The 25892-nt window shown below is 40.9% G+C and overlaps 1 protein-coding gene across 1 annotated transcript; it reads left to right on the top strand.

Moving 5' to 3' along the window:
- Positions 1 to 2192: 2192 nt before the first annotated feature.
- Positions 2193 to 22364, top strand: LOC147679926 (gastrokine-1-like). Its single transcript, XM_086943494.1, has 6 exons — positions 2193 to 2304; positions 5417 to 5470; positions 8149 to 8286; positions 19269 to 19379; positions 21417 to 21561; positions 22118 to 22364. Exons 1-6 carry the CDS (start codon positions 2293 to 2295, stop codon positions 22207 to 22209), a joined length of 552 nt encoding a protein of 183 aa, XP_086799620.1. The 5' UTR covers positions 2193 to 2292; the 3' UTR covers positions 22210 to 22364.
- Positions 22365 to 25892: the final 3528 nt, after the last annotated feature.

Here is a 25892-nt window from a genome sequence, read left to right as displayed (position 1 = left end):
TGCTTTGGGTGTGCTGAGAACGAAGAGATGGTGACCTTGTCTGCTAGATGTGCGAGGGTGCTGTTCGTGATAACTTTGTAAATTATGCAGCTAGTTTTGAAGATGATGTGGGCGCACAAGGTGAGCCACTTGAGTTCCATCAGGATGGCGGCGATGCGATAACATTTCTTCAGGTCCTAGGTGTGATGTGTTGCATCATGTACGATGCAATTAAGGGATGCCTGAGAGGCCATGGAGCTGGGGTTGCCACCATCCAGATGCGAAAATATGAGGACTTGAAGTCGCATTCTGGGAGAAGTGGTTTAAAATTATTTAGAGGAGAGAACTGGCTCCAGTTCATTGTTGTTTGTTTTTTTGCAACATGTTCCTTTTTCCTGAGGATGAGGTTGGTGTCCCGGGTGAACCCGATGGGCCTAGCGTTCTACGAGAGTTGGGTTCAAAGCTGTCAAGGCTCGTGGCATTGAGCCAGGTTTGTACTGTTTCTTATTCTTAGAAAATATTTGGAAATGTCTTTGTTTGATTGAGAGTCATTAGACATCCATGTATAGAAGAAGTGCAGGCAGTGCTTGTGGTGCTGGATATCTCAAATAATAGAGGAGACTTTTAAGTAGAGTTTTGTATCATTGGCCTATTGAGGAACCTAGGTGCTGTTGTGTGTTAGAAAAGCACCAAATGGCTCCATGTGGACCTTGAAGATGGGAGGAGAAAGTGTGGAACCCTGGTGAGCTCTGCAGATGATCATTTGAGACCTGGAGTATCCCACGTCAAAAAAGTAACTGGTATTGGTTGGAATTGTTTACATGAACAGCACATGATTGTCCTCTGATTCTCAAATAACTGGAAAACATGAAGAACTTTTCTTGTTATAAGTTGGCCAGTTAATTTGCATGCAATCATCTTCTCCCACTTACTGTCCACAATTTTCAAGTACCAAATAATTCAAAAGTGTTACTTAGAGATGTGATTTCTTGGGCTACATATCCCTCATTGAACTCCAATAGGGGTAACGTAAACATAGGTTTGCTTTTTTAACTGCAATCTATTTAGCCTTGAGTAATTATTTGCGGGACTTCGGTGTGCATTACCATATAGTGTTGTTGATTAATACATTTAAGAAACTTGTTTGGAGTGAGGCATTTGTCTTCCGCTCTGAGAATGGATTGATTATTTATAGGTGTGACTGCAATCTTTTTTCAATTAGAGAGTTAAACATGGAGCAAATTCACAAGGGTAAACATAGACGTTTGTTGTAAACTTGGACCAAACTTGTAAGTTTACAACTTTGGGAATTCACAAAGGGCATTTAGAAGTACTATGTTTATGTCCGCACTGGTAAAACAGCATACTGGATATCCATCTTGTGATGAAGCATCCCATCTGCCCAAATCAGGCTAAATCAGGCTCTTAAGTTCTTTTTCAGATAAAGCATACTGACAAAAAGTACGGGCAAGTTCTCAGTTTCCATTGAACATGAATTCATAAGAGGCAGAAGCCAGAAACAAAACCAGTTCCACAATGCCCTAGTGGAAATGGCATCAAGTAAATGTACTACATCAGTAACATTATTTGAGGTGCTTAAACTCTCAGGGGCACATCTAAATGTAGAGCTCTGTAAAGCAGAAGTGTTGGAAATAATGTAACCCAAGCAGAGCATGCGGTAGTCTGTACACTGCATAACGTGCAGAATTAGTAGCCTCCATCAAGAGGGACTCCTTAGGTAAAGAAACTTTGCAACTTATCAGTGAAATCTATCTTTTTCTGAGCATGAATCTGATCAAGGAAGCCGTATTCCTAGAAACTCTACACCTATGGTAAATAAAGAAACTTTAAATAGGCAGCTATGTTTGAATTAAGTTTTTGTTAATCTTGAACGTGATTTGGTGAAAATGGAGGTAGCAATGGTTCAGAAGGGTGTGTACTGCTGAGAAGGTGATAAATGTTCTGACCCCTAATGTGATTTTTTTGTTGGTTCTACCTACACAGGAATTTCAGCTTTGTGTGCACCAGCTTTTCAAAAAGCTAATCAGGGTGGGCCAGTGTGTGGGTGGGTCTTCATTTTGAACTTATGGCGATTCTCAATGGAGAACAAATAAATCAGGTGGTGGGGGTTATGCAAATATAGGGATTGGTTTACCACTGCAAACATCAGGGGGAAGTAGATAAGAGAGATCAGGTCTAACATGGTGCAAGCCCTGGTCTTTCCACACAAGGTACGGGTTCAAATTCCCTATAAAAGCACTGGGTAGAGGGGACCATCTCAGGCAGATCTTTACAGACTCTCAACACAACACCATGAAGCTGACTGTAAGTATTTGATCCTGACTCGAACATGTGTCATTGCTGAGTGATTTGAATGGTCTATGAGTGAGGGTAAAAGTAACATGGAAAGGCAGTGGGTCTCACATTAATATATAGAACTGTAAGGCCTTATCTCTCAGACTTTTACAACAACAGCTAAGACAGACGAGCGGCCAATCTTCATGTATATAGCCTTGTCTCATGCAGCACAGGCCTCATACCATTGGCCAATTGGAAGTCATACACCTGATGCACAGTTAAGGGTACCTATCTGGATTTTGTGAATTGCTTATTGGAGACACATACATTTCAAAATATTTGAAGACTAATCCTGGTTTCCAATCTGTTTCACAATATGGATGCAGAAGATCTTCTGTATTCCACTTTGGTTTTCATGCGTCAGTAATGGTCATCATGTTATTCCTGGTTTAGTCTCTGTCAACTGACAAGTAAGGGTCTACTTACACATACCCTGTAAAATTCCTGACTTTCACAACAACAGCTAAGACAGACGAGCTGCCAATCTTCATGTATGCAGCCATTTCTCATGCAGAACAGGCCTCATACTATTGGCCAATTGGAAGTCATATGATTGGCAGGAAAAACCTGGTGCACAGTTAAGGATGTCTTAATGCATATCGTGAATTGCTTATTAAAGCCACATAAACAACACAATATTTTAAGACTAGACCTGGCTTACAATCTGTTTCAGAATATAGATGTAATATATCTGTTGATAACACTTTGGTTGTCATGCCTCAATAATGGTTCATCGTGCTATTCCTGGTTTAGTCTCTGTCAACTGGTGAGTAAGGGTCTAAATACAACTAGCCTGTAAAATTCAAACCCCTGCAGAAACTCCTGTACCTTTCTTCAGTCAAACCTGCAAGAATTTAAGGGAAGCAAAAGGTTAGGTTAACCGGGATGTGGATTTTGATGTACTAAGAACCAAAATCCATATGGTACACTCCATTACTGTGTAAACCTCCGCATAGGAAGAAATTAACTCCTTAAAAAAATTGGAACCCTGAGTTTGAAGATGTATTGCGTGTAATAAATTCTGTATATCCCCGTGCGCGGGTAATCATGTCCTTAGTGTGCTCTGCGTTAAATAACATATGACAAACAGCTTCCATATTGGTTGAAGGGAAATATCCAATTTGTTTTTTTATTTAACAATTGTGTGAACTGTTAACTGCACCAGGTGTCAGAAGTACATGTTAAATGAAGAAGAAAATGACAAGGAACGAGTGCAACCACTGAAGAGTAGAGTATTGGAGAAGTAATGAAAGATGCCATAGTGTAAAACAAAACAAGCCACATTGGGAAAGACAGTAGTGGGGCCCTGTGTTGTGGTAATGGGCTTAGTTTAGGTGCACACAGAAAGGCTCCATTGTGAGAGCTCTAGTGAATGACATGAGAGCCAGTTGAGTTCTCTGATGAAAGGGTAGAATGTTCCATACTTTATTAGCTACCTGGGAAAAAACTTCATGGCAAGGAATGCCTGAAATGTAGGTGTTTCAAATAGAAGAGAATTCTTACTCCGTAATGCATGTTGGTCTCGCGAGACAATTGGAAGATCTTCCCAACAAGACAGTCTTTTCATGTGGATGGCTCTATTTATTTATTTAGCTAGTCTTAAGTGAACTGGTTTACATCTATGGATCCCCTGTTCAGTCATTGGAGCCCAGGAATATAACTTCGAACATCAGACTGGTACAGTTCCTGGGCATCTTTAAAACCCTTTTCAAAACACATGCCCATACACAGATTGGGTAGGTGGAGTGGTGAAGAATGCCCCCGATAAGAAACCCTGTGTGTACCACGCAGTGGCGCAGTGGCGGCTGCTAGGGAAAATGAACATATGTTGCTCCCTATCCTGTTAAGCTCAATACAAATTCAACATCACCTTGTCTGTCTCTTGGTTATTTGCACTTTCAGCATAAATTTGCACAAATTTGCACAGTTGCATAAATGTATTTATCTTTTTGCAGGCTGTTAGGGGCCATAAGCTTTGCGGTCTTCAAGCCCGGAAAGTCAAGTACCAGTACTTTTATTACTACTCCTTTTCTGTGGCTAAATATTGGTACCTTCTGTGTAAATTTGCACACCGCATAGGCTTCACCAGCTTTTTAACCTTTACACATTTGCAATTTATGAGAAATGGTCCACTGTATGTGCAGCAAATGTTGTATTAATGACTGCTCCCCAAATGAGAATGAATGTGTTCATGATTGATAGCCATTTTTTATATTTTCTATTTATCTGTTTTATTGTGTCTTTCCTCTTGTCGAGGTGTATGGTTTTAATTGACTAATAAACAAATTATTCACTCAGATTCTTTGCTAATTCGATGCAACTGGTCAATCATTAGGACTAGGCAAGGATCAGTTATGTAGCACGTATACCACTGTCTAATGCCTACTTGCCTCTAAAAGACATGATTCTTCAAGAAACTCCCTTCACTTCCCAACGAGACAGCTCAACGTTGGTGTTTCGTTTCAAATTTCTTGACACAGTAGGAGAACTGATTAAATATGGGAGTTATTGCTAGAGTGAAAACTAACTAACCTCTCGGAGATAAGTGACGCTCATGTAAAAAAATGGCCGAGTGACATACTGAAGTTGTATTTAGTTATATTTCATTTTCTGCTGTTTAGTGTCACCATGCCCCTTCACCATCATCTGTGCAAACTCCAGCTCCTCTCACTAATGACCATTATTTCACAATAGACCTGCCCACTTATCCCGTTCGAGAGCAGACCCCACATTAGATATAATTCTCTAAGCAGTGAAGTAAGATTATTGGCAAAACATGGCGGTGGACCGTGGAAATTGTAACTTTGATTTATATTTGGTTACTTTGTGATTTCAATTTAACTGCATCACTGTAACATTGGGGCACAATAGCTGGTGTCACCAAGAACAAGCAAGGCCAGGGGTAATTAATGAAGCAACAATAAGGTTTCACCACTTTGACTGGACTGGACTAGATTGATTCCATAGCTGGTCCACCAGTAATGTGCATGGTTTATGTTGTTAGTAGGCTAAACCTAATTTGTTTTCCTGCATTAGTGGTTACTGTGTCTGATAATCTGTGTATTTATGTCTCTCATAGATCTTCCTCCCTGCCCTTCTGGCAGCCTTGTTGATTCCATCCCTGGCCGATGACGTAAGTGGAAAAAATATGATTATGGTAAAATACAGCTGTTTAAGAATGTAGGCTGTCTTGGCAGTGATAGGCCCAGATAATCCGTATACACTAATTATGTACACATTTCCATGCATGTTTATTTTGTTTCATTTTGCTAACTATTTAAGATGCATTTGTTTTCTTGAAAAAATGGTAGATTGATACATTTATTAGATCAGAGAGATTATTGATGTCTGTAATGTTGACATTATTTTTACATTGCACTACTCGTTGGATGTATTGTTTTCAGTCTTGTATAGCTGTGGTGCTGTATGACCAATCAGTACAAAAAGAATTTAGAATAAAATGTGGCCACACCCACTCAGTACTTCAGAATTTTGTAAAAAAAAAAAAACAGTCAAGGGCCCAAAAAGAATAGGCTGACAAAAAATTCCAATAGTAATTCTCATAAGGAAAATATGTATGGAAAATTAAGAAAGTATAAGAACACTGAATAGATTGTCACAAAACCTAAATGTGGTGAAGCAGCCTGGTCAAACGTACAGTGTGAACATATGTTCAGTAGAATTTTGGGGAAACACATACATTTGATTGCATAATGAGTTAAAAACATGTATAATGTTATGAGCAGTTGACATTGATTTCTTTTAGTCAAATCTGAATATGTGAGAAATTAAATTGTTTGGCAAAAAGATTCAGTTTTAGTTTCGACAATCTTGAACTTGTGATTGCAGGGCAAAATGTTATCATTGGAAACATATTTGACCTTGTGTGGATGGAATAGTAACTAAAGGGCTGAGTAAGGAGTGTTTCCCAAATCTGCTCCCTGTCCTAATTACCCACTATGCATGACCCACCTCTGTAGCAGATGATTTTGTGAAAACAGGGTCCCTGAACTTAGGGGCATATTTATGGTAAATGGCGCATCCCCAGGAATGCGCCAGTTATTTTGCGCCGCTGTTCCGCAACCCATGGTGCGCTGCATTTACAATGCGGCGCACCATGGGGCAAAAACGGCACAGATGCATGACGCATCTGTGCCGTAAAGGTGGTGCATTGCTGGAGTTTCGTCGCAAGCACGACACAGCTCCAGCAATGCTCGGGGGTGCCCTATCTGTCCAATGCTGCCTCAAGCCTTACGCCTGCTTCAAGCAGGCGCAGGGTTTTGACGCAGCATTGGCCTGAAAGTGACTGAGTGAAATATTATAGATTTCACTCAGCCACTTTTACGAGGCGCACCTGCGCCGGAACGCCCACAAGTTGCACAGGGCTTTACAACGTGACGCATCTGCCTAGATGCGTCACGTTGTAAATGGGTCATAGGGATGCGCCACGTTTACGCCGCAGTTGCGTGACGCAAACGTGGTGCATTACCAACATAAATCTGCCTTCTACTGCATACGTCTAACCGCACACAGGGGCCACGTGCAGGCTGGATCCAAAGACAGTGTACAGCTGACTGTGGCAGTGCAGGGCCTCGGCATGAAGTGTGGCCATGTGCAAAGAGTTTTGTGAACTCAAGATTTCAGGTTTCAATGAAAATATTTATGGGCAGCTGTGCTGGGCCATTAGTCCTGCACACCTGCATCAGAAAGTTTACTTCTCAAACCTGCTGAACTTGGCCTTTGGTCATGCAGAGGTGATTCGGACGAAGAGGAGCTGACACTGCGCATGGTTCAAATACATACCCTCCAGCCAGACCCCACTGCTCCCAGATACCGTGGGCACTGCGTTTGGTCGTTAGTAAAAAAAAATGAACACGTGGCCATGCTCATCCTTGGAAGGTCCGGTGGCCTACAGCAATGTTATGGTAGAAGGCAGAAGAAGTGCCCCAAGGTCCGCTGCCCACTGCCCGTGGCTGAAGCCCATGGGCTGTGGCATCTGTAGACTCTAGACTGGTCATCTTGGGGAGGAGGGGTTAGTGAAAGCAAAATATTGACTTACTGGATATGCTGTGTATGGTATTGCCTATGGAAGGGCACAATGACCTCAGAACATTTACTTCCCAAATCAGGTTAAATGTACACACAGCTGACTTGAGACGTGGAAGTGGGCACAGAATGTGGCCAAATGCCTCACCACTGAACTTGTGGCCCTTGAATTTTGTGGACAAGTCCAAAACGCACTTTTGTTTCCTAAGCAAGCAGTGCACAGCCAAAGGCATACATTGTTGCCTGGTGAAAGCTACACAACTAGTGTATCTGACAAGCCCTCTTTGTGGTCTCATCCCTTCCACTCATCTATGGTACATGGTCTAGGTCCTTACTTGGAGGTCTAAACTGTGATCTGAATCTTGTGCCATCTATTGCATCCATCCTTCCAATGGCTTAATCCTTTATCCAACGCATGTCCAATGCTATTGGTCTGTATACGTTTAATATAGCTAACACTCTAGCGATTTGATGCTTTTGATTAGAGCCTATGCCATTGCTAAAAATGTAATGTTGTTTATTAGACTCTCTGCCATGAAACTCATCTGATGATGCCCCACAGGCCCTTTACAATGTTAAATGTGAAGAGACGCAGCAGTTCTACACTGTAGATGGTTTGTTCACTTTTCCAATAAATGTATCTATTAAATTAGATCTGTTGATGCTATGATACGTTCTGTGCACTTCTGATTCGCCACTTTACAGTATAGGGCTGCTCTGAAGATCATGTTGTAACTGCTAATGGTTTGCTGGCTTTTCCGGCAGTCTGTCACCCTTACTAACCAGGGCAATGATGGCGGCAGCGTCCACCAGACTGTGAACATCAACAATGGACAGAACATTGCCAATATCAACACTAACGCCGGGTGGAACTCAATGAACTCCATCTGGGACTACAACACTGTGAGTACCTGAGTGGGTGGACTTTGCATCGACGTGAAAGACATTTGTATTACCAAATACAAAAGTAGATCGCATGTATATAACACATTAGTGTTAAAGGGGATGTTGGGTCTCCTTCACTGGAGGCCATCAATACTCTCGACCACCACTTCTTGATCCATTGACTGGACTCTGTAGCCACTATGTTGGTGTTCATTTGGCCTGGATCAAACCCTTTATCACAGGCCATACCATTCTACTCGAGCTCGAACCTTAGTATCTATACCCGAGACTTTAGATTATGGGGTAGCACGAGGCCTGGGCTTTTCTCCACATCAATTAATAAGCTACATCTAATGCTAGGACTTTACTTTGTCAATCTTATTTTAATGATACACAGATTTAAAGGGAGTTTAACATATATAAATAAACCATAATTTAATTTTCCCTCACGTTTTGAACACTGATTGCATCTTCATGCAATTTGAAAGAGATAAATTGGAAGTAATTCAGGCATACTTACAAGCGAATATCGCCACCACTATGTCACTTTTAGTGACTTTCTGGTCGCGATATCCCCTTCTCCTTATTTACAAAGCAGCATTAAGCCACTTAAGGCTTGAGCAGTGTTAAGTCACTTCCAATTAAGGTTCATTTTCACGCTTCACTTAGCGTGAAAGGGGCGCCTAATGGGTGTTATAGTGGGCATTCCGCCGCAACACCCATTGCTTTTTGACGCTGCTCCACATTTAGAAGCATGAGGCAGCGTCAAAAACTAAGGTGAGGTCATATCTGGTCTTAGGATGGTGATACAAGGAGAAGTTATTAATTTCTCCTCATATTTTGCTCTTTCTATGATTGCTGCTTTCTGACACATCCCTCCGTTTAAGAATGTCAGAGTACGGCTTCCAATTTTGGCCTAACACCGCACTTCAACATTTGATTCTAAACATCCTCCTTTATTTTCTAGGTTAAAGCTAGAAAAAGCAAATAGCTAAATGACACAGTATCACCATTATTAATGCAAATTGTAACAGTGTTCCAATAGTGAATAATCCAGGTATTGAATCTGTAAAAACCATGTTTAATTCACAGATTCCTATTTAACATCACATACACATTTGAAACAGAGCTGCATAAGTTGCACTGTCTTCCAGTCAGGAACCGCATCATCTTTAAGGCCCTCTGCATCACATATAGAGCACTTCAGGATACTGGCCCCATATTCCTGAGACGCCTACTTTACTAGTATGTCCCAAATAGGTATCTGCGCTCTGAAGGAGCTAAATTGCTAACAGTTCCAAGAGTCTTCAAATCCAGCTGGGGTGGCAGGAGATTCAGGGCAACTGCCCCCAAACTCTGGAATGCACTCCCTTCCTCCATCAGAACACTTCCAACTCTATTTGTCTTTGGAAGGCCCTGAAAACCTGGCTATCTGAGAAATAGAGACCCACGTCTTACAGAAACCTGGTTACTCTACCTTTCAGCGCCAAGACACCTCCTGGTATTCGTGCGCTTAATAAATATATTAACATAACATAAAGTTCTCTATCAAACGGTGAGGAGTTTAAGGATCTAAGGTACCGCCCTCCCATCTCCTCACCGTTTATTGCTGGGCCTTTCAAGATGGAAGAATCACATTGCTTGAGCAAAACACATGAAAATCTCTGCCACAGACACACTCCAGCTCTCAAAAGGGAGCATGAAAAACTACTTTTCGCTCACTTGATTCATTGTTCTGGAAGACAACTACCTGCCCACCACCCAGTGATGGGTTTCATGAAGGGACTACATAAATGTTCCATTCATTCATTCATTTAGTAAATGATCACAGTAGTATTAAAGGGCACCTTCCTGGTTGCACACATAATGCTTGTCAGGCATGCAAAGCCACTAAACAACAACACTTGACCAGTGTTGGACATGGATGGGAGCGGTGGGTAACACCATAGGCTCGTCCTTGCATTTTTGAGCAGCCTGAGATCACATTAATTGATGGTGGAAATTATAAGCCTGGTGCTGTTTGATAGCAGGAAGTGGGAGCCTGTGGACCTCTGAGGTTTCCTCCTATGGTGGTGGTTTGGAGTACCAGGAAGGCAGGAGATTTCCTTGTAGACTTCAAAATAGTTATCTTTATTGTTACAGGAAAGAAATGATGCTCCAATGTTATGACAAATATTTACAGTTCTGTTTGTTTTTCAGAGTTTACTTGCAGGAGCAACTTGTAATTTTGGCAAAAACATTAGAAAGGTTGTTTGGCGGGCAGGGTCCAGTGGGTTTAGGAATATTTAAAGCCTCATGTTGTGTTTTTTTCCCAGTATCTCTTTATTGATTTTCTGGTACAGCAGTTGCACACAGTTTGCCAAAGCATTTAAGCATATTATCATACATTTCATGCATGTCTGTAACATAGTGTACATCTATCCCAGGTGTTTTGTGGAACTGAAGGTACATGACATCCCCTTCGTTAGTTGGGTTGCACATTTGTGCACGCAGTCCATATCCAGGCAGTCTTTTCTTGGCTGAGGCCAGCATTAGAACTAGCATGAAACCAGAAAACTATTACAACTCTCCCTTATCTGGAGGAATATACTTATTAAACTGGGGTTTAGCCACTGTTGCAGTCTACAATATAGCCCCTTCATGGTGCGTCTGGGTGTTGCATCCCACTTGTTCCTGTCCTGATAGACAATAGACTGTCATCATAAAAATACCAGTTGTGAACGCTCTCTCTACAGTGAAGGTTTGTGTTACATAGGTGGCATTCTTTAGTGTATAACACAGTTCGCACCTGCTACACTCGATATAAGAGGTGTGTGGTGTATTGAATGCACATCCCGAGTGAGACCTGATGATGATGATTCAAGTGAAGGCAGTTTCTTGTCTGTTTTAGATTTTAGTGCTGTAACATAGTCATCCCATTTTGGCAGTCCCCTAAGGCCCTGTGCATTTAGTTTATCCCATGCATCTGTCTCTGCTGTTCCCTATTTGAGGAGGTCTTTTAGCCGCCATTGATGGCTCGGTGCCCAAGGCGATTTCCAGGCAATGCTTCATTTGGCTAGTGAATTCGCCAGGGCTATGAATCTCACATTGGTGGTTTGTTTGTAAGCTCAGCCACAGTCCTCACCATGTCTTCAGAGTAACTTACTATTTCAGGACAGGACCACAACATATGTTGGAAATCCTCTGCTGTTGAGGTGAACATAGGACATTTGGGTTCTATCCCTGAGAACATGAGGTTCAACAGCACTGAGGCAAGGCAGGTTTGATGTGAATAGTTGAACTAGGTGTACTTGATTCTGTGGTTCCTTGACGCTGTCTTTCCAAGCCTCATCGCTCCTTCCCGCTGCTTATTTGTCAATTCCTACCCCACAATGGTATTCCATTTACCCCATAGGCTGGGGAACTCATTAAGGCCAGTGCACAGCAGAGCATTGTATAACAGAGTTAACATTCCACCTATACTTGCCATATGTTAATAAAAGCCCCATCATTTTGAAGGTGCGCTGCTCTGTCAGATCTTGCTCCCATGTCTTTCTAAGGATGAGTCAGTGCATTATATGTCAGTGCCAGGAACTGCCCTAAGCCAATTCCATGTTTCTTAGTCACTTTCGGGAATGTGAGCACTATGTTGTGTTCAAATATGTCTCCAAATATATATATATATATATATATCTATATATATATATCTCCAAATATAGACAGTGGGTTCTCTGACCAGTGCTGCATGTAAGTGTCGGGTGATTGCTTCGAAGTCCTCCACTGTGGCCAGTATGTCAGGGAGATCCCATTGAGCTTCCATGAGGTAGAGAAGTGCTTCTTCCACATACAGGAAGATAACATCCCATGTGCCATGGCATGTTAGTCCCCACTCTGGGACTCTCGTCTTAATAGGAGCCGAAAGCGGCTTAATGACTAGTGCAAATATTGAGATTGACAGTGGGCACCCCTGCCTGGTGCCCCAGCCAAAGGGGAGAGTTTCAGAAATGTCTCTGCTGTGTGGACTCTACCTGTCAGGGTGGAGTATAAGAGACTAATCCAGCATCTAATTTCGGGCTCATACCCCATGCTTTTGAGTACTGCCTTTAGGAACGGCCATCCCAACATATCAAATGCTTTCGCGATGTCTAGAGAGATCGGAATCGTATCATCTTCCATTCCATTATCACAAACAGTCATCGCAGTTTCAGGAATGTATTCCTCCCGGGGATAAACCCATTTTGATCCAAGTGCATCAGTGTGGAATTACTTGGGTCAATCTGTTTGCTATCACCTTTCCTAAAATCTTGCAGTCAGTGTTGAGCAATGACAGAGGCCAATAGGATCACACGTCTAAGGAATCGCGATCTGGTAATACTTCATGTCATGTTTAGCCTGCATTTCTTATCCTAAAATTATGTTTCTATTTTTATCGTAATATGGTTTGGGAGTGTGCATACACCTTCACCCTGAATTTCACTGGGCACTACTCTTCAAAGTATGAAACATTCTCAAGCTCTAATAGAGCACCTCTGTATACACTTATATGTGAATATTGAGTCATTCATATGGCTCTCATATTGTGCTCAAACTGAACTGCATTATGCAGTTCTAGCTCATTTCTGAGGAGCTCGCAAACTCTCATGATGCAGCTCTACACTCACTTGGACCGTGTATCGATATTTCAGTGCAAAGAGATTCACAGATATCTAACAATTCACGTCCATACTAGTATGCACCCTACATTCAAATGTTTGGTTAGCCATTCACAGGGCTCTCATACACTTCTATGCTGATGTAAACTAAGCACTACTATCCTCTAAAAGGTCGATCGTATAGCTACAATGCCCCTCACTTCTGTCATTGACTGATATCCTTGATCTGAGACATTTGCATACATTATATTGCACAGATACTAAATTCTGCAACATGCACTGCCAGCCGACCCCTGAGACATTGAGTGTTCACATTTTACACAGCAGCAACATGTACTGATAGCCAAGTACTGTACCATTTGCCTAGATTACCCTGCACTTTATACTGACGTACAAATACTGAGACATTAGGAGTACTCTGAAGTTGAACCTCTGTGCTGACCAACATTACACACTGATGTCCCTGTAGTAAAGGCATACATTGAGCCACACTCTAACTCACCTTAGTAGAATGTTTTCCCAGACATGGATACAAATTAGCAGCTTCTTTGACATTGCTATGGAGAGCATTTACAGACAGGGTTCATCCTCTCCTCACATAATAATATGTGGACAGTGGGGAAAAATATGACTTATGTCCAAATGGCCAAGCTATTGAAACCTTGTTGGCATACGACTGCATCCACTGAAGAGAGATGCGCAACAGGTAGATTTAGAGAAATAGAAGTTGCATGTATTGCAGTGTTCACACATCACTTTAGAAGGAGATGCATAGAAAGGTTTGCCTTAGCCCTGATTGGATACGATAAATGTTAATTGGGCCAAAATGTTAACGATAAAGTCTTGGTTGCAGTTTCATTGACCCACATTGTGTACCTCAAATAGACTTTTGTCATGGCTCAGTATTAGAGAGTGGCCATTACAACCCTGGGTTTTCAAAACGCATGACCCACTGGACAATTCTTATACATATAGTTCAGGTGTTAAATTATGCTGCACACCAGAGTGGTCTCCACTTAATCGAGCCAGTTCTCTCTGGGAGGGATTTTCAAAGTTTTGGATTTCAAGGGATCAAGGCTGTGCATCTGTTCTCCTGGCTACAAAAAAGAAAGTCCTGATTACAAGTTTGGCGCAACGGCACACCTCTGCTGGCCAAACCTGTGTAAGGACTGCAAGCCGAATTACGAGTTGTAAAAGTACAATTCATAATACGGTGGGCGGTCCTTTGGCCTTTCCCGTGGCGGTGCGTTGAAAACAGGCACCGCAATGGTAATGGGCAAAAAGTTCCAGCACGGCATGGGTGGTGATGTACATGCTGTGCTAGAACTGGGGGGAATTCTGATGAATGTATCATGCAGGGAGTCATGGGGGCCATGCAGGGCCCCCTTTGTTTCTGCTTAGCCAGCCTTTTTATGGCGGGACTCCACTATGAAACGGTTGGTGGTCAAGGAATGAAAAATATGCTGAGCGGGACCGCGCCAGTCCATGCTGAGCATAATGTGTTGTAGCACTCCTGTGCCACCGCCAGGGAATGACTGTTCCCTGTTGCTGCCGGTGGTCCACCACTGATACGATTTAGAAAGTCATAATCTGCAAAACTTGGACAACCACTTCCTCGCCACTGCAAGTTTAGGGGTCGCAAGACAGCCTGGTTTGTAATCAGGCCCCAAGACTGCTCAGGAGCAAACTTTACTACCAGAAACTAGGACATTTCATACTCCCACAGAATGCATAAGCAATGTCAGCCCTTCCCTTTTCATGTCCAGAATCTTGCTTGCTCTGCCAGGTAATAAAGAGCAGGGCAAGTTGTGCCTGAAGTCATGCCCAGAGATGAGCTCTGTACATCCTTGCTTCCTAGACTTCTGTACCCATGAATGCCAGGCTAGAACATTAGGATGAAACATTATAATAATAATGTCTTGTCCATACCCCAGCTCTCCATTTTGAGGCAATGCAAAGTAATACATATTTTAACAAATCGTTATATTATATATTTAATTAACATACATATATTACATTGATTTAATTATTATACATTAATATTACTATATAACATTGCTGGATTTGCATGTTGTTCTCTTCATTGGCAGTGTTTTCCATAGGTTTCTGATAGGCTTGTTTTGCATGAATCTACCTATCTAGTTTAGAACAACACTGACTGCACGTCTTTCCCTCTCAAACTCACTATCCATTTCTTTCTTTCTTTCTTTCTTTCTTTCTTTCTTTCTTTCTTTCTTTCTTTCTTTCTTTCTTTCTTTCTTTCTTTCTTTCTTTCTTTCTTTCTTTTCGTGGCACTTGGCTACATCTGCACACAGTTTTTCCTACTTTATCTCTCTTAAATACTGCACATTTAGCAGAAATTGCAACTTAAAACTGTCCACAAAACGACACTTGGTGGAAATATTAACCTATGATGCACCACATCATTTTCTATCCCTGCTTTCGTAAACCCCTGAAACCTGTTCGAAAATTCTAACCGATGACTGTGTCCGCTCTTCTGTGCACGTGTGGCAGTTGTGCTGCCAATGTATGGATATTCATAGCTGCCAACCTTCCCCATTATCAAATGTATTACTTCTATCCAGGCCGAATTTGTTAACAAAATTATATAGGCCTCAGGAAATTGTAATATTGCTTTAACCAAAGTAAACATGGGCTCACAAAACCCAGAGTGCCCACTGTAGCTGCTGAAGTAGCCTGAGCGGGTGGATTCACTTGGCGGCTATGCTGAAAAGCATCACTCTATCTGGTATTTGGAAGATGCGGTATATCTTCACCATTCTCCTCTGCACATTTTTTCAACGTGTTATCAATTCACTACTCACATAAACCCATCATTCCACAATGCACTGAATGACTTGAACCTTGGATGTTTGGCACGTGTTGTGCTATGGGTACTGACTTCTTTATCAGATTTTAATTTTTAACCGGCCATTCTGATACTCAGTGGCAGACTAAAAGCAGTAACAAAAGCTCAGGTATGATTTTAATAATCTCATTCTTTCTAGAATGTAAACCCAGAGGGAAGATCAAATGTAAAAGCTAATCTTGTAAACCTTTAATCTCTGCACAGTAAGAAGAACGGAATGATGCAAACAGTCGTATGTTAGAAAATCTACTACAGAAGCATTCTGCTATCAAAACATTGTGACCAAAATATTGAGGACCACAATTCAGAGAAGATATGTGTATAGATGTACTAGTCATAACTACATATCAATGTATCAAGAAGACATATATAGTCAAGGTGAATTTATGTACAGTCAATTAAAGTAAACTAATTATTACCTATCTATATTTATCAACTTGACATTTTGGTCCTCGATATTTTACTCAAAATATTTTGATAGTGCAAGTTTCTAGAAATTATGTTACAGAGGAATACAAGGCATTTAAAAGGAAAAATTAGAAAATCATCAAAATGTATACACATTATTGTTATTCATTTATTACTTGTTGCAAAGATTTACAAAAAGCCAATTGTGTTGAGGGCTTCTTGATAATTCAGAAATGGCATGCTTTCACTTTTGTTTAATTTGCATTGGATGGTGCATTTGTGTGATTCAAAAACACCCCTAGTTGTATGTTCCTGCCTCCCGCGTTGAACAAGAAGTCCATAACAGCTTAAGAATTCAGTAAAAGGTGTTTATCTGTTTCCACCACTATGGGGGTATTTCCTTTCATTGTGGTTTCACCATTATTTTTGCATTTAAACTTAAAACAGGAATGTATAAACATAATGCATAAGGATATCCCTAGACACATAAGGATATCTGTGAATAGCAGTCGAGTGTCACTGGGCATGTGCTTCTTTTCTTTGGAAGAGGAGAATGGTCAGATGCTGTTATGGTGCTCGGTTGAAGGTATATTGCCTGTATAGTTTTAAAGAGGGGCAGGAGCTTGGGCCCCCCTAAACATTTATCTCCAGACCGATGTCTTGTAGCAGCTTGAGAGATAAAAGAGAGAAAATAATCACAGTTAAATCGCAATACAGTGTAAACAATTTGGCAACACAATAATCCACTAGACAACTTAAGCTGAGTTTAGTAGGGTTTAATTATGAATTTAGATACAAATCAATATAGACCAGCCTCAACATTATCACATGGAAATACAGAACGAGCAAAATAAGCTACAATCTCCTGAAGAGATTTTCCCTATATAATACGAAAAAGACAAAACTATAATGACAATGCAAATGATCAGGAAAATAAATTGAGTGTTAAACTACATCAAATGGCTTTCCAAGGTAAGCAAGAGCAAGCTATCTCTCCCTAAACTACCTTAAAGAGGCAACCCTAAACTTAAAAGTATTTAGTAAAGGTGAAATTAGAAAACTGTCAGAGTCTTCAGTAGAAGGCCCTCCAACCATGGGTCACCTAGTATGAAGCCACACAAACAGACACATAGATCTCCTCCCAGTGAAGACCTAAGATGTCTTTCTGTCCCTCACTAAGCTACAGAATAAAATATCTATTGTATTCAAGGTAGACAATCCCACGTGAATTTTGCTAGTACTTTTTCAGTACTACAGCACAACTGGATACCTGCACCACCTTTCCTAAATCAATAAGTTGCAACTTCATTGTCCTTGGTCATTCTTCTCCTCCTCCATGAGAACTTGTCTCTTTGCTCATTACCGCACTTTTCCTTCCCAAACTTAGTATTCCCCTAACCTGATATCTAATGATAAAATCTATGCTAACTAATGAGATCTTGTCCACACCTGCAGTTGAAACAAAAATACAAGCAAATATATTCTACATTGAAGGTTAACTACGAATTACATGTTAGACAACATGTGAGCTTTAATTGAAGGGGTTTCTCGTGGCCCACTCTACTCAACTTTAGCAATTCACAGGTTTACAGAATACATGCACATTTCTAAACACATAATAAATGCAGCTTCTTAGTACATGAATACATTGTAAAGAATTACGAAGATGTCCTTCTAAATGTACCTACAAAGAAATATTTCTTGTTACACATATAATGTTCAAAAGATTAGTCTACACATACACATTCTATTTTATTAACATCACAATGGAACACATTTTACGGTAACTTCTACTGTCACATTAAAATGGAAATATTATGTAGATCTCTATTATTCACGCTCTATACACAAAATTCCTCATGTGGAGTATGTTAAATATGCAATACTCCATTTCCCTTAGTAACATTGATCACACAGAATATATCCGAGTGCTGACTACACAGATTATGATGCACTCCTACAGTAGCTCAGAATTTGATCAAAATTAAAGTTCTCCAAGGGTGATAGCATGTCAAGCTAGTGCAACTACAGCATATATTTGTGTTCAATGTGCACATCACATTTTCAAATGTCAGTAAAGTACATGGTGCTAGTTCGGTAGCTCAGTGGATTCATTTTCCCACTAAAGAGATGTTGGTGTAACCTGCAAGTTACAAGGCAGCATCAGACTAGTTCAGGTTGTTAATGTGACTCTACTGCAAGGCATTTTTCATGCTCACACAGACAGGTATTCAGTGTCTTAAGGACAGTTGGAGGTGTGTGTGCTGCCGAGACCCATATGTAAACTGCAGGTCACAAGTAGTTCCAGCCTCAGTTAAACAGTCTGTGATTCATCTTGCTGAAATCTCTGCATAATCCGCTGATCACAGGTGCAAATTCGCACAGGACAGAATCAGACTTTAACACTTTCAAAGTTAAAAGAATTAGTACATTGGATGTGGTAATGAACGTTCTCTAGAATCTTCACATATTTAACTGGCTCCACTGAGTATATATAAAAAAAAAATAATAATACATATTTCCCATTCTTTGCAGTCCTAAAAACACAGTGCAGCCATGTATTCTTGTATGCATTTAATTAAATAAAATAATCTTAATGTAAATGGCCTTGCATTAAAGTTATGGTGTCACCATTCCTGTTTGTACTGCGGGGAAAGCAGGGGTGTAACCTGGGAACAATGGACAACATTGCCTGCAAACAGACGCACTCCTTCTTAATTTCCCATTGAATGACACAGTCCTGCTGTACACTGCAAACCTTGAGTAATAACAGCAAAAAGGTGCTGGTCCAAAAGCTTTGCTGTGTAGTTTTGTGGCTCTTCCCCTCATTTCTTACTACAGTACAAGCTGTAACATGGAATCCTGCCCTGAGTAATCATTGTGTGGATTTGAACCACTGACCTGCATAGAATGCATATATCTCTGCAGGGAACACAAAAAGCTATCTCTCAAGTTTTTTGCGGGGTTTTCCTATCAATTCAGTGCACTTCAAAATGCGTCTATTCCCTCCATAATTCCACAATAAGCCAATTTCATACAGCAATCTTGTGTAGACAAGGCATTATGTTGATCAAGGGTTTTCTATCTTCCAGGGATTCATTGCAGTCCGGCCCTTTGCCAAGAAGTCCTGCTACATCCACAGGATGAACAAGAATGTGGTGCCCAGTCTCCAGGAGCTCGCTCGCCTCACCAAAGAGAAGAAGGTGACAGTGGGGTTGGTGGGATATTGATTGGGCCTGGGACTCTAAGAATATGGTGTGCTTAGGAGTGACTTACCCTTTGAGGAGTCCTGACACTTCCAAATTCCACTCATTCATCAGGAGTACTTTTGGCCTATTCCTAAAATTGAGGAATAAGACAACCCCAAATGTAAGTCACATAAAAACTACAAACTCATGTGCACACTCATACACACTCAGTCAGTACTGGACTCTTATGTGCAGCACTGAAAGTCGTACCTGGAGTATGAACACTTCTGTGGATGTAACACAAACAGTGCTCCAGTTGCAAAAGGGGCCTTTACACGTATTGAAAGGGTAATTGTGCCGTCAAGGGTTTTTGTTAAACTGTTGAATATTCAGAATTATATATTATTTTGTGGTCCTAAACATTTGACACCACTGATGCATAATTTGTGTCAGACAAAGTTTTTAGACAAATGGAGCTAATACCAGACGGTAATAAAAAGAGAGAGCAATAGCAGGGTGTATGGAAAAGTTCTGTTTGTTTTAATTATTCACAAAACAAGAATAAAATATACATGGGTATACCATTTGTTGCAAAAGCTACAATAGGAAAAATATCAATAAAACAGCCTATTTGCAGCAATTGTTGTAGCTTATCCACCTATTTACAGATTATATCATTACAAGCGGTGGAACAAGCGCAGTCGACGTTTCGGTCTCTAGACTTGCGTTATGGAGACCATCCTCAGGACAAACAAATCACATCATGAATACCCTTTCTTATAGATTAATGAAGATCATGGAGTTTAAATGGGCCTCAAACTCTCTCTTTTCATTACTGTCTGGTATTAGCTCTATTTGTCTAAAAAAATAATATATAATTCTGAATATTCAACAGTTTAACAAAAACCCTTGACGGCACAATTACCCTTTCATACCTATCGCCCAAGCCCTCAAGGGTATATTGGGTTGCTCATTCTTAGTTGACATTTACATGTATTGAGCCCCAAGAGCATTGGACATTATAAAGGGGAGTCACAGCTCGTGTGCAGCACCTTCTATAATACAGATCATGCCGGAGCCCGTTTTGTGTGACTGTGTGCCCCACGGAAATGAGTGAAAGCTTTGCCTTCGTGCCTGAGCCATATAACAGATGCAGACACAGAGGCAATGGAGCTGTAACAAAGCACACTGGATATACGCCACAAAGAGGTGGCATGCAATCAGTGCGCCTATCGGGGTGCGCATTATAAGAAGGAACAGGGGTCGCAGGTAGATGCTGTCACTAATTGTACCCAACGGCACCTGCAGTGGGGTCTCTACTCAGACTGAAACACAGACTGGGTTGCCACCTGTATGAAAGGCATGCATGCAGTTTCAAACAGCTAGCTTGTATTCAGTCATAGTGTGCTCAGAGTGCATATGAAAGTTTAATCCTGCACTCTGCACAGTGGATGCATTCTCTGTAAAAGGATGCACTGTCTCACTCTGTGCCCAGCGCACCCAGTCATGAGTGTGTCAGGCACATATTAAGACAGTGACCCCAATGAGTAATACCACCACTAGTGAACTGTATCATGCTCTAGATGATACAGTTGTGGAATATTATATTCAGTTCTGTGGGCCAAATTTGATGTATCAGACAAAGTTTATGAGAGCATAATTGGGGTACTGTGTGGAGCTCTGAAGGCCTTACCTCGAGCATTGTGTCCAGTTCTGTGTGTGGCGTCTATGTACTGTATCAAGTTTTAAAGCCATATCTGCAGGATTCTGAGGCTTTCAGATGCCTTCATCTGGAGCATTATGTCAAGTTCTGTTGGCTATATCTAGTTTACTGTTTCTAGTTTACATGTGGAGCTTGAATTGTGTCCCATTTGGAAAAGTTAATGGTAGGCATTTCCAATAGAGGAGTCATGATGAGGCTAGATCCCTAGAAGACAGGCTATGAGGAAAAATCAAGAGAGCGCAGGAAAGGAGGAGAGAGACAAGGTGGGAGGAGAGGGGGAAGGACAGCAGTAAAACCTGTTATTTGATTACATCTCTGCCTCCCTCTAGGATCAGAAGGCTCCTGCTGGACCACCCCCTCGTTCCTTGCAATATACCGTCACCAGCGCTAAAGCCGAGAACTTTGCACAGTATGGAAAACCCATTGAGGCCATGTGCCGGGGAGTACCATCCTACCTTGCTGAGGAAGATCGTGGTGAGTACCCTGCAGCTCCATTACTCAGTGGCAAAACTGTCAGAGGAGGCCTGCACTCTTTAGAAGTAGCCCAAACAAGTGTTTTTTTTTTAAAGACTATGCTAAATCTGTGTAACAGTCACATTGATAGAAACAAGCTAGGGCACAGTTAGCCTTAAGAATTGGGGTTTTCCTAACATGTCTACTACACTGGCTTTTCAGAGGCAATGGCCTCCTATGGAGGACAACGCAATTTCCTGATAGTCCAATTTAGTTCTGATGAACTCATCTCAAACTTATAATCAATAAAATCATCAAGAGGTAGGTATTCTGTTCTCTTCTTTGATAAAGGGTTTGGCCACATGCATATTATATGTGCACGCCTTAGTGAGATGTGAGCACACTTTCCAGTATTAATGTTCTTATGTTTTGTGCAGGACCCAGTCTGATGCATTGCAATGTCGTTTTTCTGTGGTTAATTGGGGTTACCTAGCAGGTTTCTAGCCTTGTAATGAGTGCTCTTTACATTTGTTGATTACTCTGAAGGGGTTACATTTTTCCTTTCTTTCCTCTACAGGGAACAGTTTCTTTTTTGGAATCGGTGGCTGTGTACGGGCTGACCTTCTCTTTCTCATAAATATCAGTCTTTGTGGAGGAGTCGGTTTCTAAGTCCAGATTCCGTGAAAATCAGATCTTTCAGATTCCTGTCAGCCATTGTGTTTTTCCCAGTGATATCACATGTTTAACAGCCACTTGTCTATTTTACTTCTACTTCTAAGCTGTGTAACTCAAACATCTTCAAATAAATCTATTGTAGCATTTCATCCATCGGTGTCTTATTAACATTTATTAAAACTGAATGTGAACTTTTTTGTGTGAAGCAGGATCTCCAACTTTTTCTGTAATGAGAGCAACTTCTGATCAGCAAAAATCATTGTGAGCTACTGAAGGCAAAGTAACTCGCACATTGTTACCAGACACCCCCTCACCCAGCTTCATTGACTTTAAACCTAATGTCCTTGGAGTCCGATACTATGGTTTGAATAAAATACTGTGACTAGAGTGCTGCAAACCTAGATAGGCCTCTATGCAACCCTTGTTTCACCAGAACCACGACCTGCGATGAAAAGCATTGAATGATATACTATGTAAATGCTGATAAACACCAGTGAGGTTAGTAAATCTGCTGATTTGGGTATCCCAACCCTTACATGGAGAGTGCACAATAGTATAAGGGACTATCATTTTATGACAAAGACATGAGAAATGAGATTTTAACATTTAAAGTCATCACAACTACTTTTAGTTATCGCAACCCACTCATTTGATCACTTTCATTGAAGAAGAGCTGCTATTAACTTTCCTAAGAATTTTAATAATTTACTATATTAGGAACAGAATACATTGAAATCATGTGAGTCCCGATATTTTTCAAAAAGATTTGTCACTAAGCTAAACCAAGGAGGTGGTTTTTTTTAGATATGAATATGTCTTAATTGCTGTGAAAAAACACATGATTTGATTCACTCTGCTCTGTTGCTCACTGCAAACTGGTAATAGAATTAAAATAGGCGTCCCTATGACATATTAGTAGTCATGGCACATAGCTTGACATTCAAAAATGCTCTGAAAGTTAGGAAATTGGCACAAAGAGGCTTGGGGTAAGGTTATAGCTGTCTGTTCTTTAAATGATATTGGGACTTTCCTAAAGAGTATTTCACAGTTCAGTGTTTTGGGATTTATATGCTACTGACCGAATGTATGACGTTACAACGAGGTATTTACACCGCAATACGTTTACAACGCAGTCATTACAACGCAAGTCGTTACAACGACTTGCGCTGGAGGCGCTGGACTTAGGAATAGTATGATTTACTATTCCAACTCCAGCCTACATAACAGTAGGGAAGGTGTTTGAATAGTAAATCATACTATTCCTCAGTATATAGCGTCACCCAACGCAAGTCGTTGTAACGACTTGTGTTGTAATGACAGCGTTGTAAAGGTATCGCAGTGTAAAGACCGCTTTGTAATGGTTGTCTCCCCTACTGTCCTATACCTAACCAGACATTAGTTCGAGGAAGTCCAATAATTCCACTAAAAAGAGTGAATCATTACTGGACATTTGCTGTAAGTATTACAAGCAAAGCCAGATCATTCAGGAACTTAAGTCCCAGTTATTTCACCCAGTGCTATTGTATACAGTAGCACAGATAAACCAACCTCTAGTCAGATGGTCAAAGACTCTCCGGGTGACCTTTCTTGACAGCGCAAGCTGCTTCTTTTAATATGTGGAGGTTATCAATATTGGGTGTCGAAATTAAAAAAAATATATTTTTTATTGATTCTCTTATAATAGAGATTAATACAGCATACACCTTCAATTACGTGCATCATCTCTAACCCACCCCTGATCAATTCCCTCCCTCTTTGCCTCCACTTCTTCAGCACTAATCAATGCTGGGTAGAGAAGGTATAAACATCTGCCTCCAGGGACTAAGTGTTCAGAGGGCATGGTCCCAGGACAATTCCTAAGTATTGAGCACATTCTTTCCATATGTTCTGGTGCTTATGTGCACATCCTCGACCTCATAGATTGGCCTCTCTAGGCCCATATAGAAGTCCAACCTTTTGTTTCAACTCTCCAGTGATGGTGGATCTTCCAGTTTCCATTTCTGCACAATATCTCTTTTAGTTACGGTCGGCCAATCCATACCAATGCCAGCTTGTATCTATTACTGTCAAGCTCCACTACAATATGTAACAAAGTCACCTTTGGATCCTAGTAGAGATTCACCCCACCATAGTCTCCAACGCATTTAATCATAACCCCAAAAAGGGGAAAAAGCTCACAGCTGCAGACCACGTGTATTACATCGTCATTTTCTGTGTTCCATCTGAGACAAGGCAATGGTGCCATCATCCGCCTCCGCCACAATTTTTTGTCTAGTGCAGCATGTACAATGTATATATTTCAGTTGTATCAGCCTAAACTGGGAGGCAACGGCAGGTTCTCTGGGGGAGCTTCTAGACTCTCTATATTCATATTCAGTCAGGGGTCCTAAATATTCTTCCCAAGCCTCTTTCAAGCCGAGGAAGGAGTTAGGACTATTGTTCATAAATGATCCATATCAGTGGTTCTTATTCTGGGGTCTGTGGACCCCCAGCTGTTCCACAATATCTACTAAGAGGTTCCACGACTGTTTAAAAAAATTAAATAATATTAGCAGATTAATAAAGTATATATATACACAAAAAAACATAATGTAAAATTGAAAATTTTAAAACGTTCGGTAAATGTGAAGAAATTTGAAACTGGATGGTAACAATTTCATTAGTATCTGTAGGTCAATTTATAGGAGCAGCTTAAATATAGCAAATAGCAGTATGGACAATTGGTGACCTCAATTAAAGCACTTGTATGCACTATCAAAATGAGAGATGAAAAAAAGACAAAGCAATATGCTAGAGCTAGACTTTGTCTCTTAGAAATAAATCAAAATTTTTAAACACCACAACCTTCCCATTAAAATCTTGTTTTTTATATTGTCTATTTCTAAAAGTATATATTTGTTTAGTTTACATTTTTTGCCGTAGTTTTGTGTGTTTGTTTGAGGGTCAAATTGTGGAAATTGCTGAGGTGGGCATCTCCCGTGTCTAGTAGTCAAGTATTAGGGGTTCCCAGAAGTAAAAAATTAAAGAACTTTGGATCTATATAATTGTTTGATCTTATTTGTCTGCAATTCTTCTATCAATATTTTACCCTCTAAAGAGTTAATATTAGGGAGTTATGCCAGACCGGTGTTAAAAGGTGTAAGTGCATTTCTGTACTGCAGGTATTGAAATAACTGAGTGCAATGAATATCAGACTCAGACTACAGTTCCTCAATGATTTAATCAAGCCAGCAATCCCTGACATAATGTCACCTAGCTGTGAGATCCCTATGAGATTGCTGCAATTGGGACGCTTGGGAACGCCTTCAACCCAAGAGCTTTATAGAGCTTTGCCAGGCCTGATTCACCACCCTTAAGGCTAGTGGGAAGGAGACATGTGTAGCACCCACTGCAGTAGATGTAGTTGCAGCCGAAGCCTCACCTACTTTTCATCACTTAAGGCAGTGTTCCTCTCTGTGTCACATCATCTTTCAATTAGGATCACATGGATAGATGCCTATAATAAGACCTAATGTCAGCCGTCACTATTTCTCCCTCATATGTTGATTTGATGCATTTCTATGCGGGAAACAGGATTTACAACGTGGGCAGAGCGGGAGCCACGCTTTTGGTTACTCTGCAAGTGTTACCACCAATGTTCCCCCTCATTTTTTTCCTCTGTGTGCGGCAGTGGAGGG

The sequence above is a fragment of the Lissotriton vulgaris genome, chromosome 11 (assembly GCF_964263255.1).
Source record: "Lissotriton vulgaris chromosome 11, aLisVul1.2, whole genome shotgun sequence".
Taxonomy (NCBI): Eukaryota; Metazoa; Chordata; class Amphibia; order Caudata; family Salamandridae; genus Lissotriton; species Lissotriton vulgaris.
This window is presented reverse-complemented; position numbering and strand designations above follow the sequence as displayed.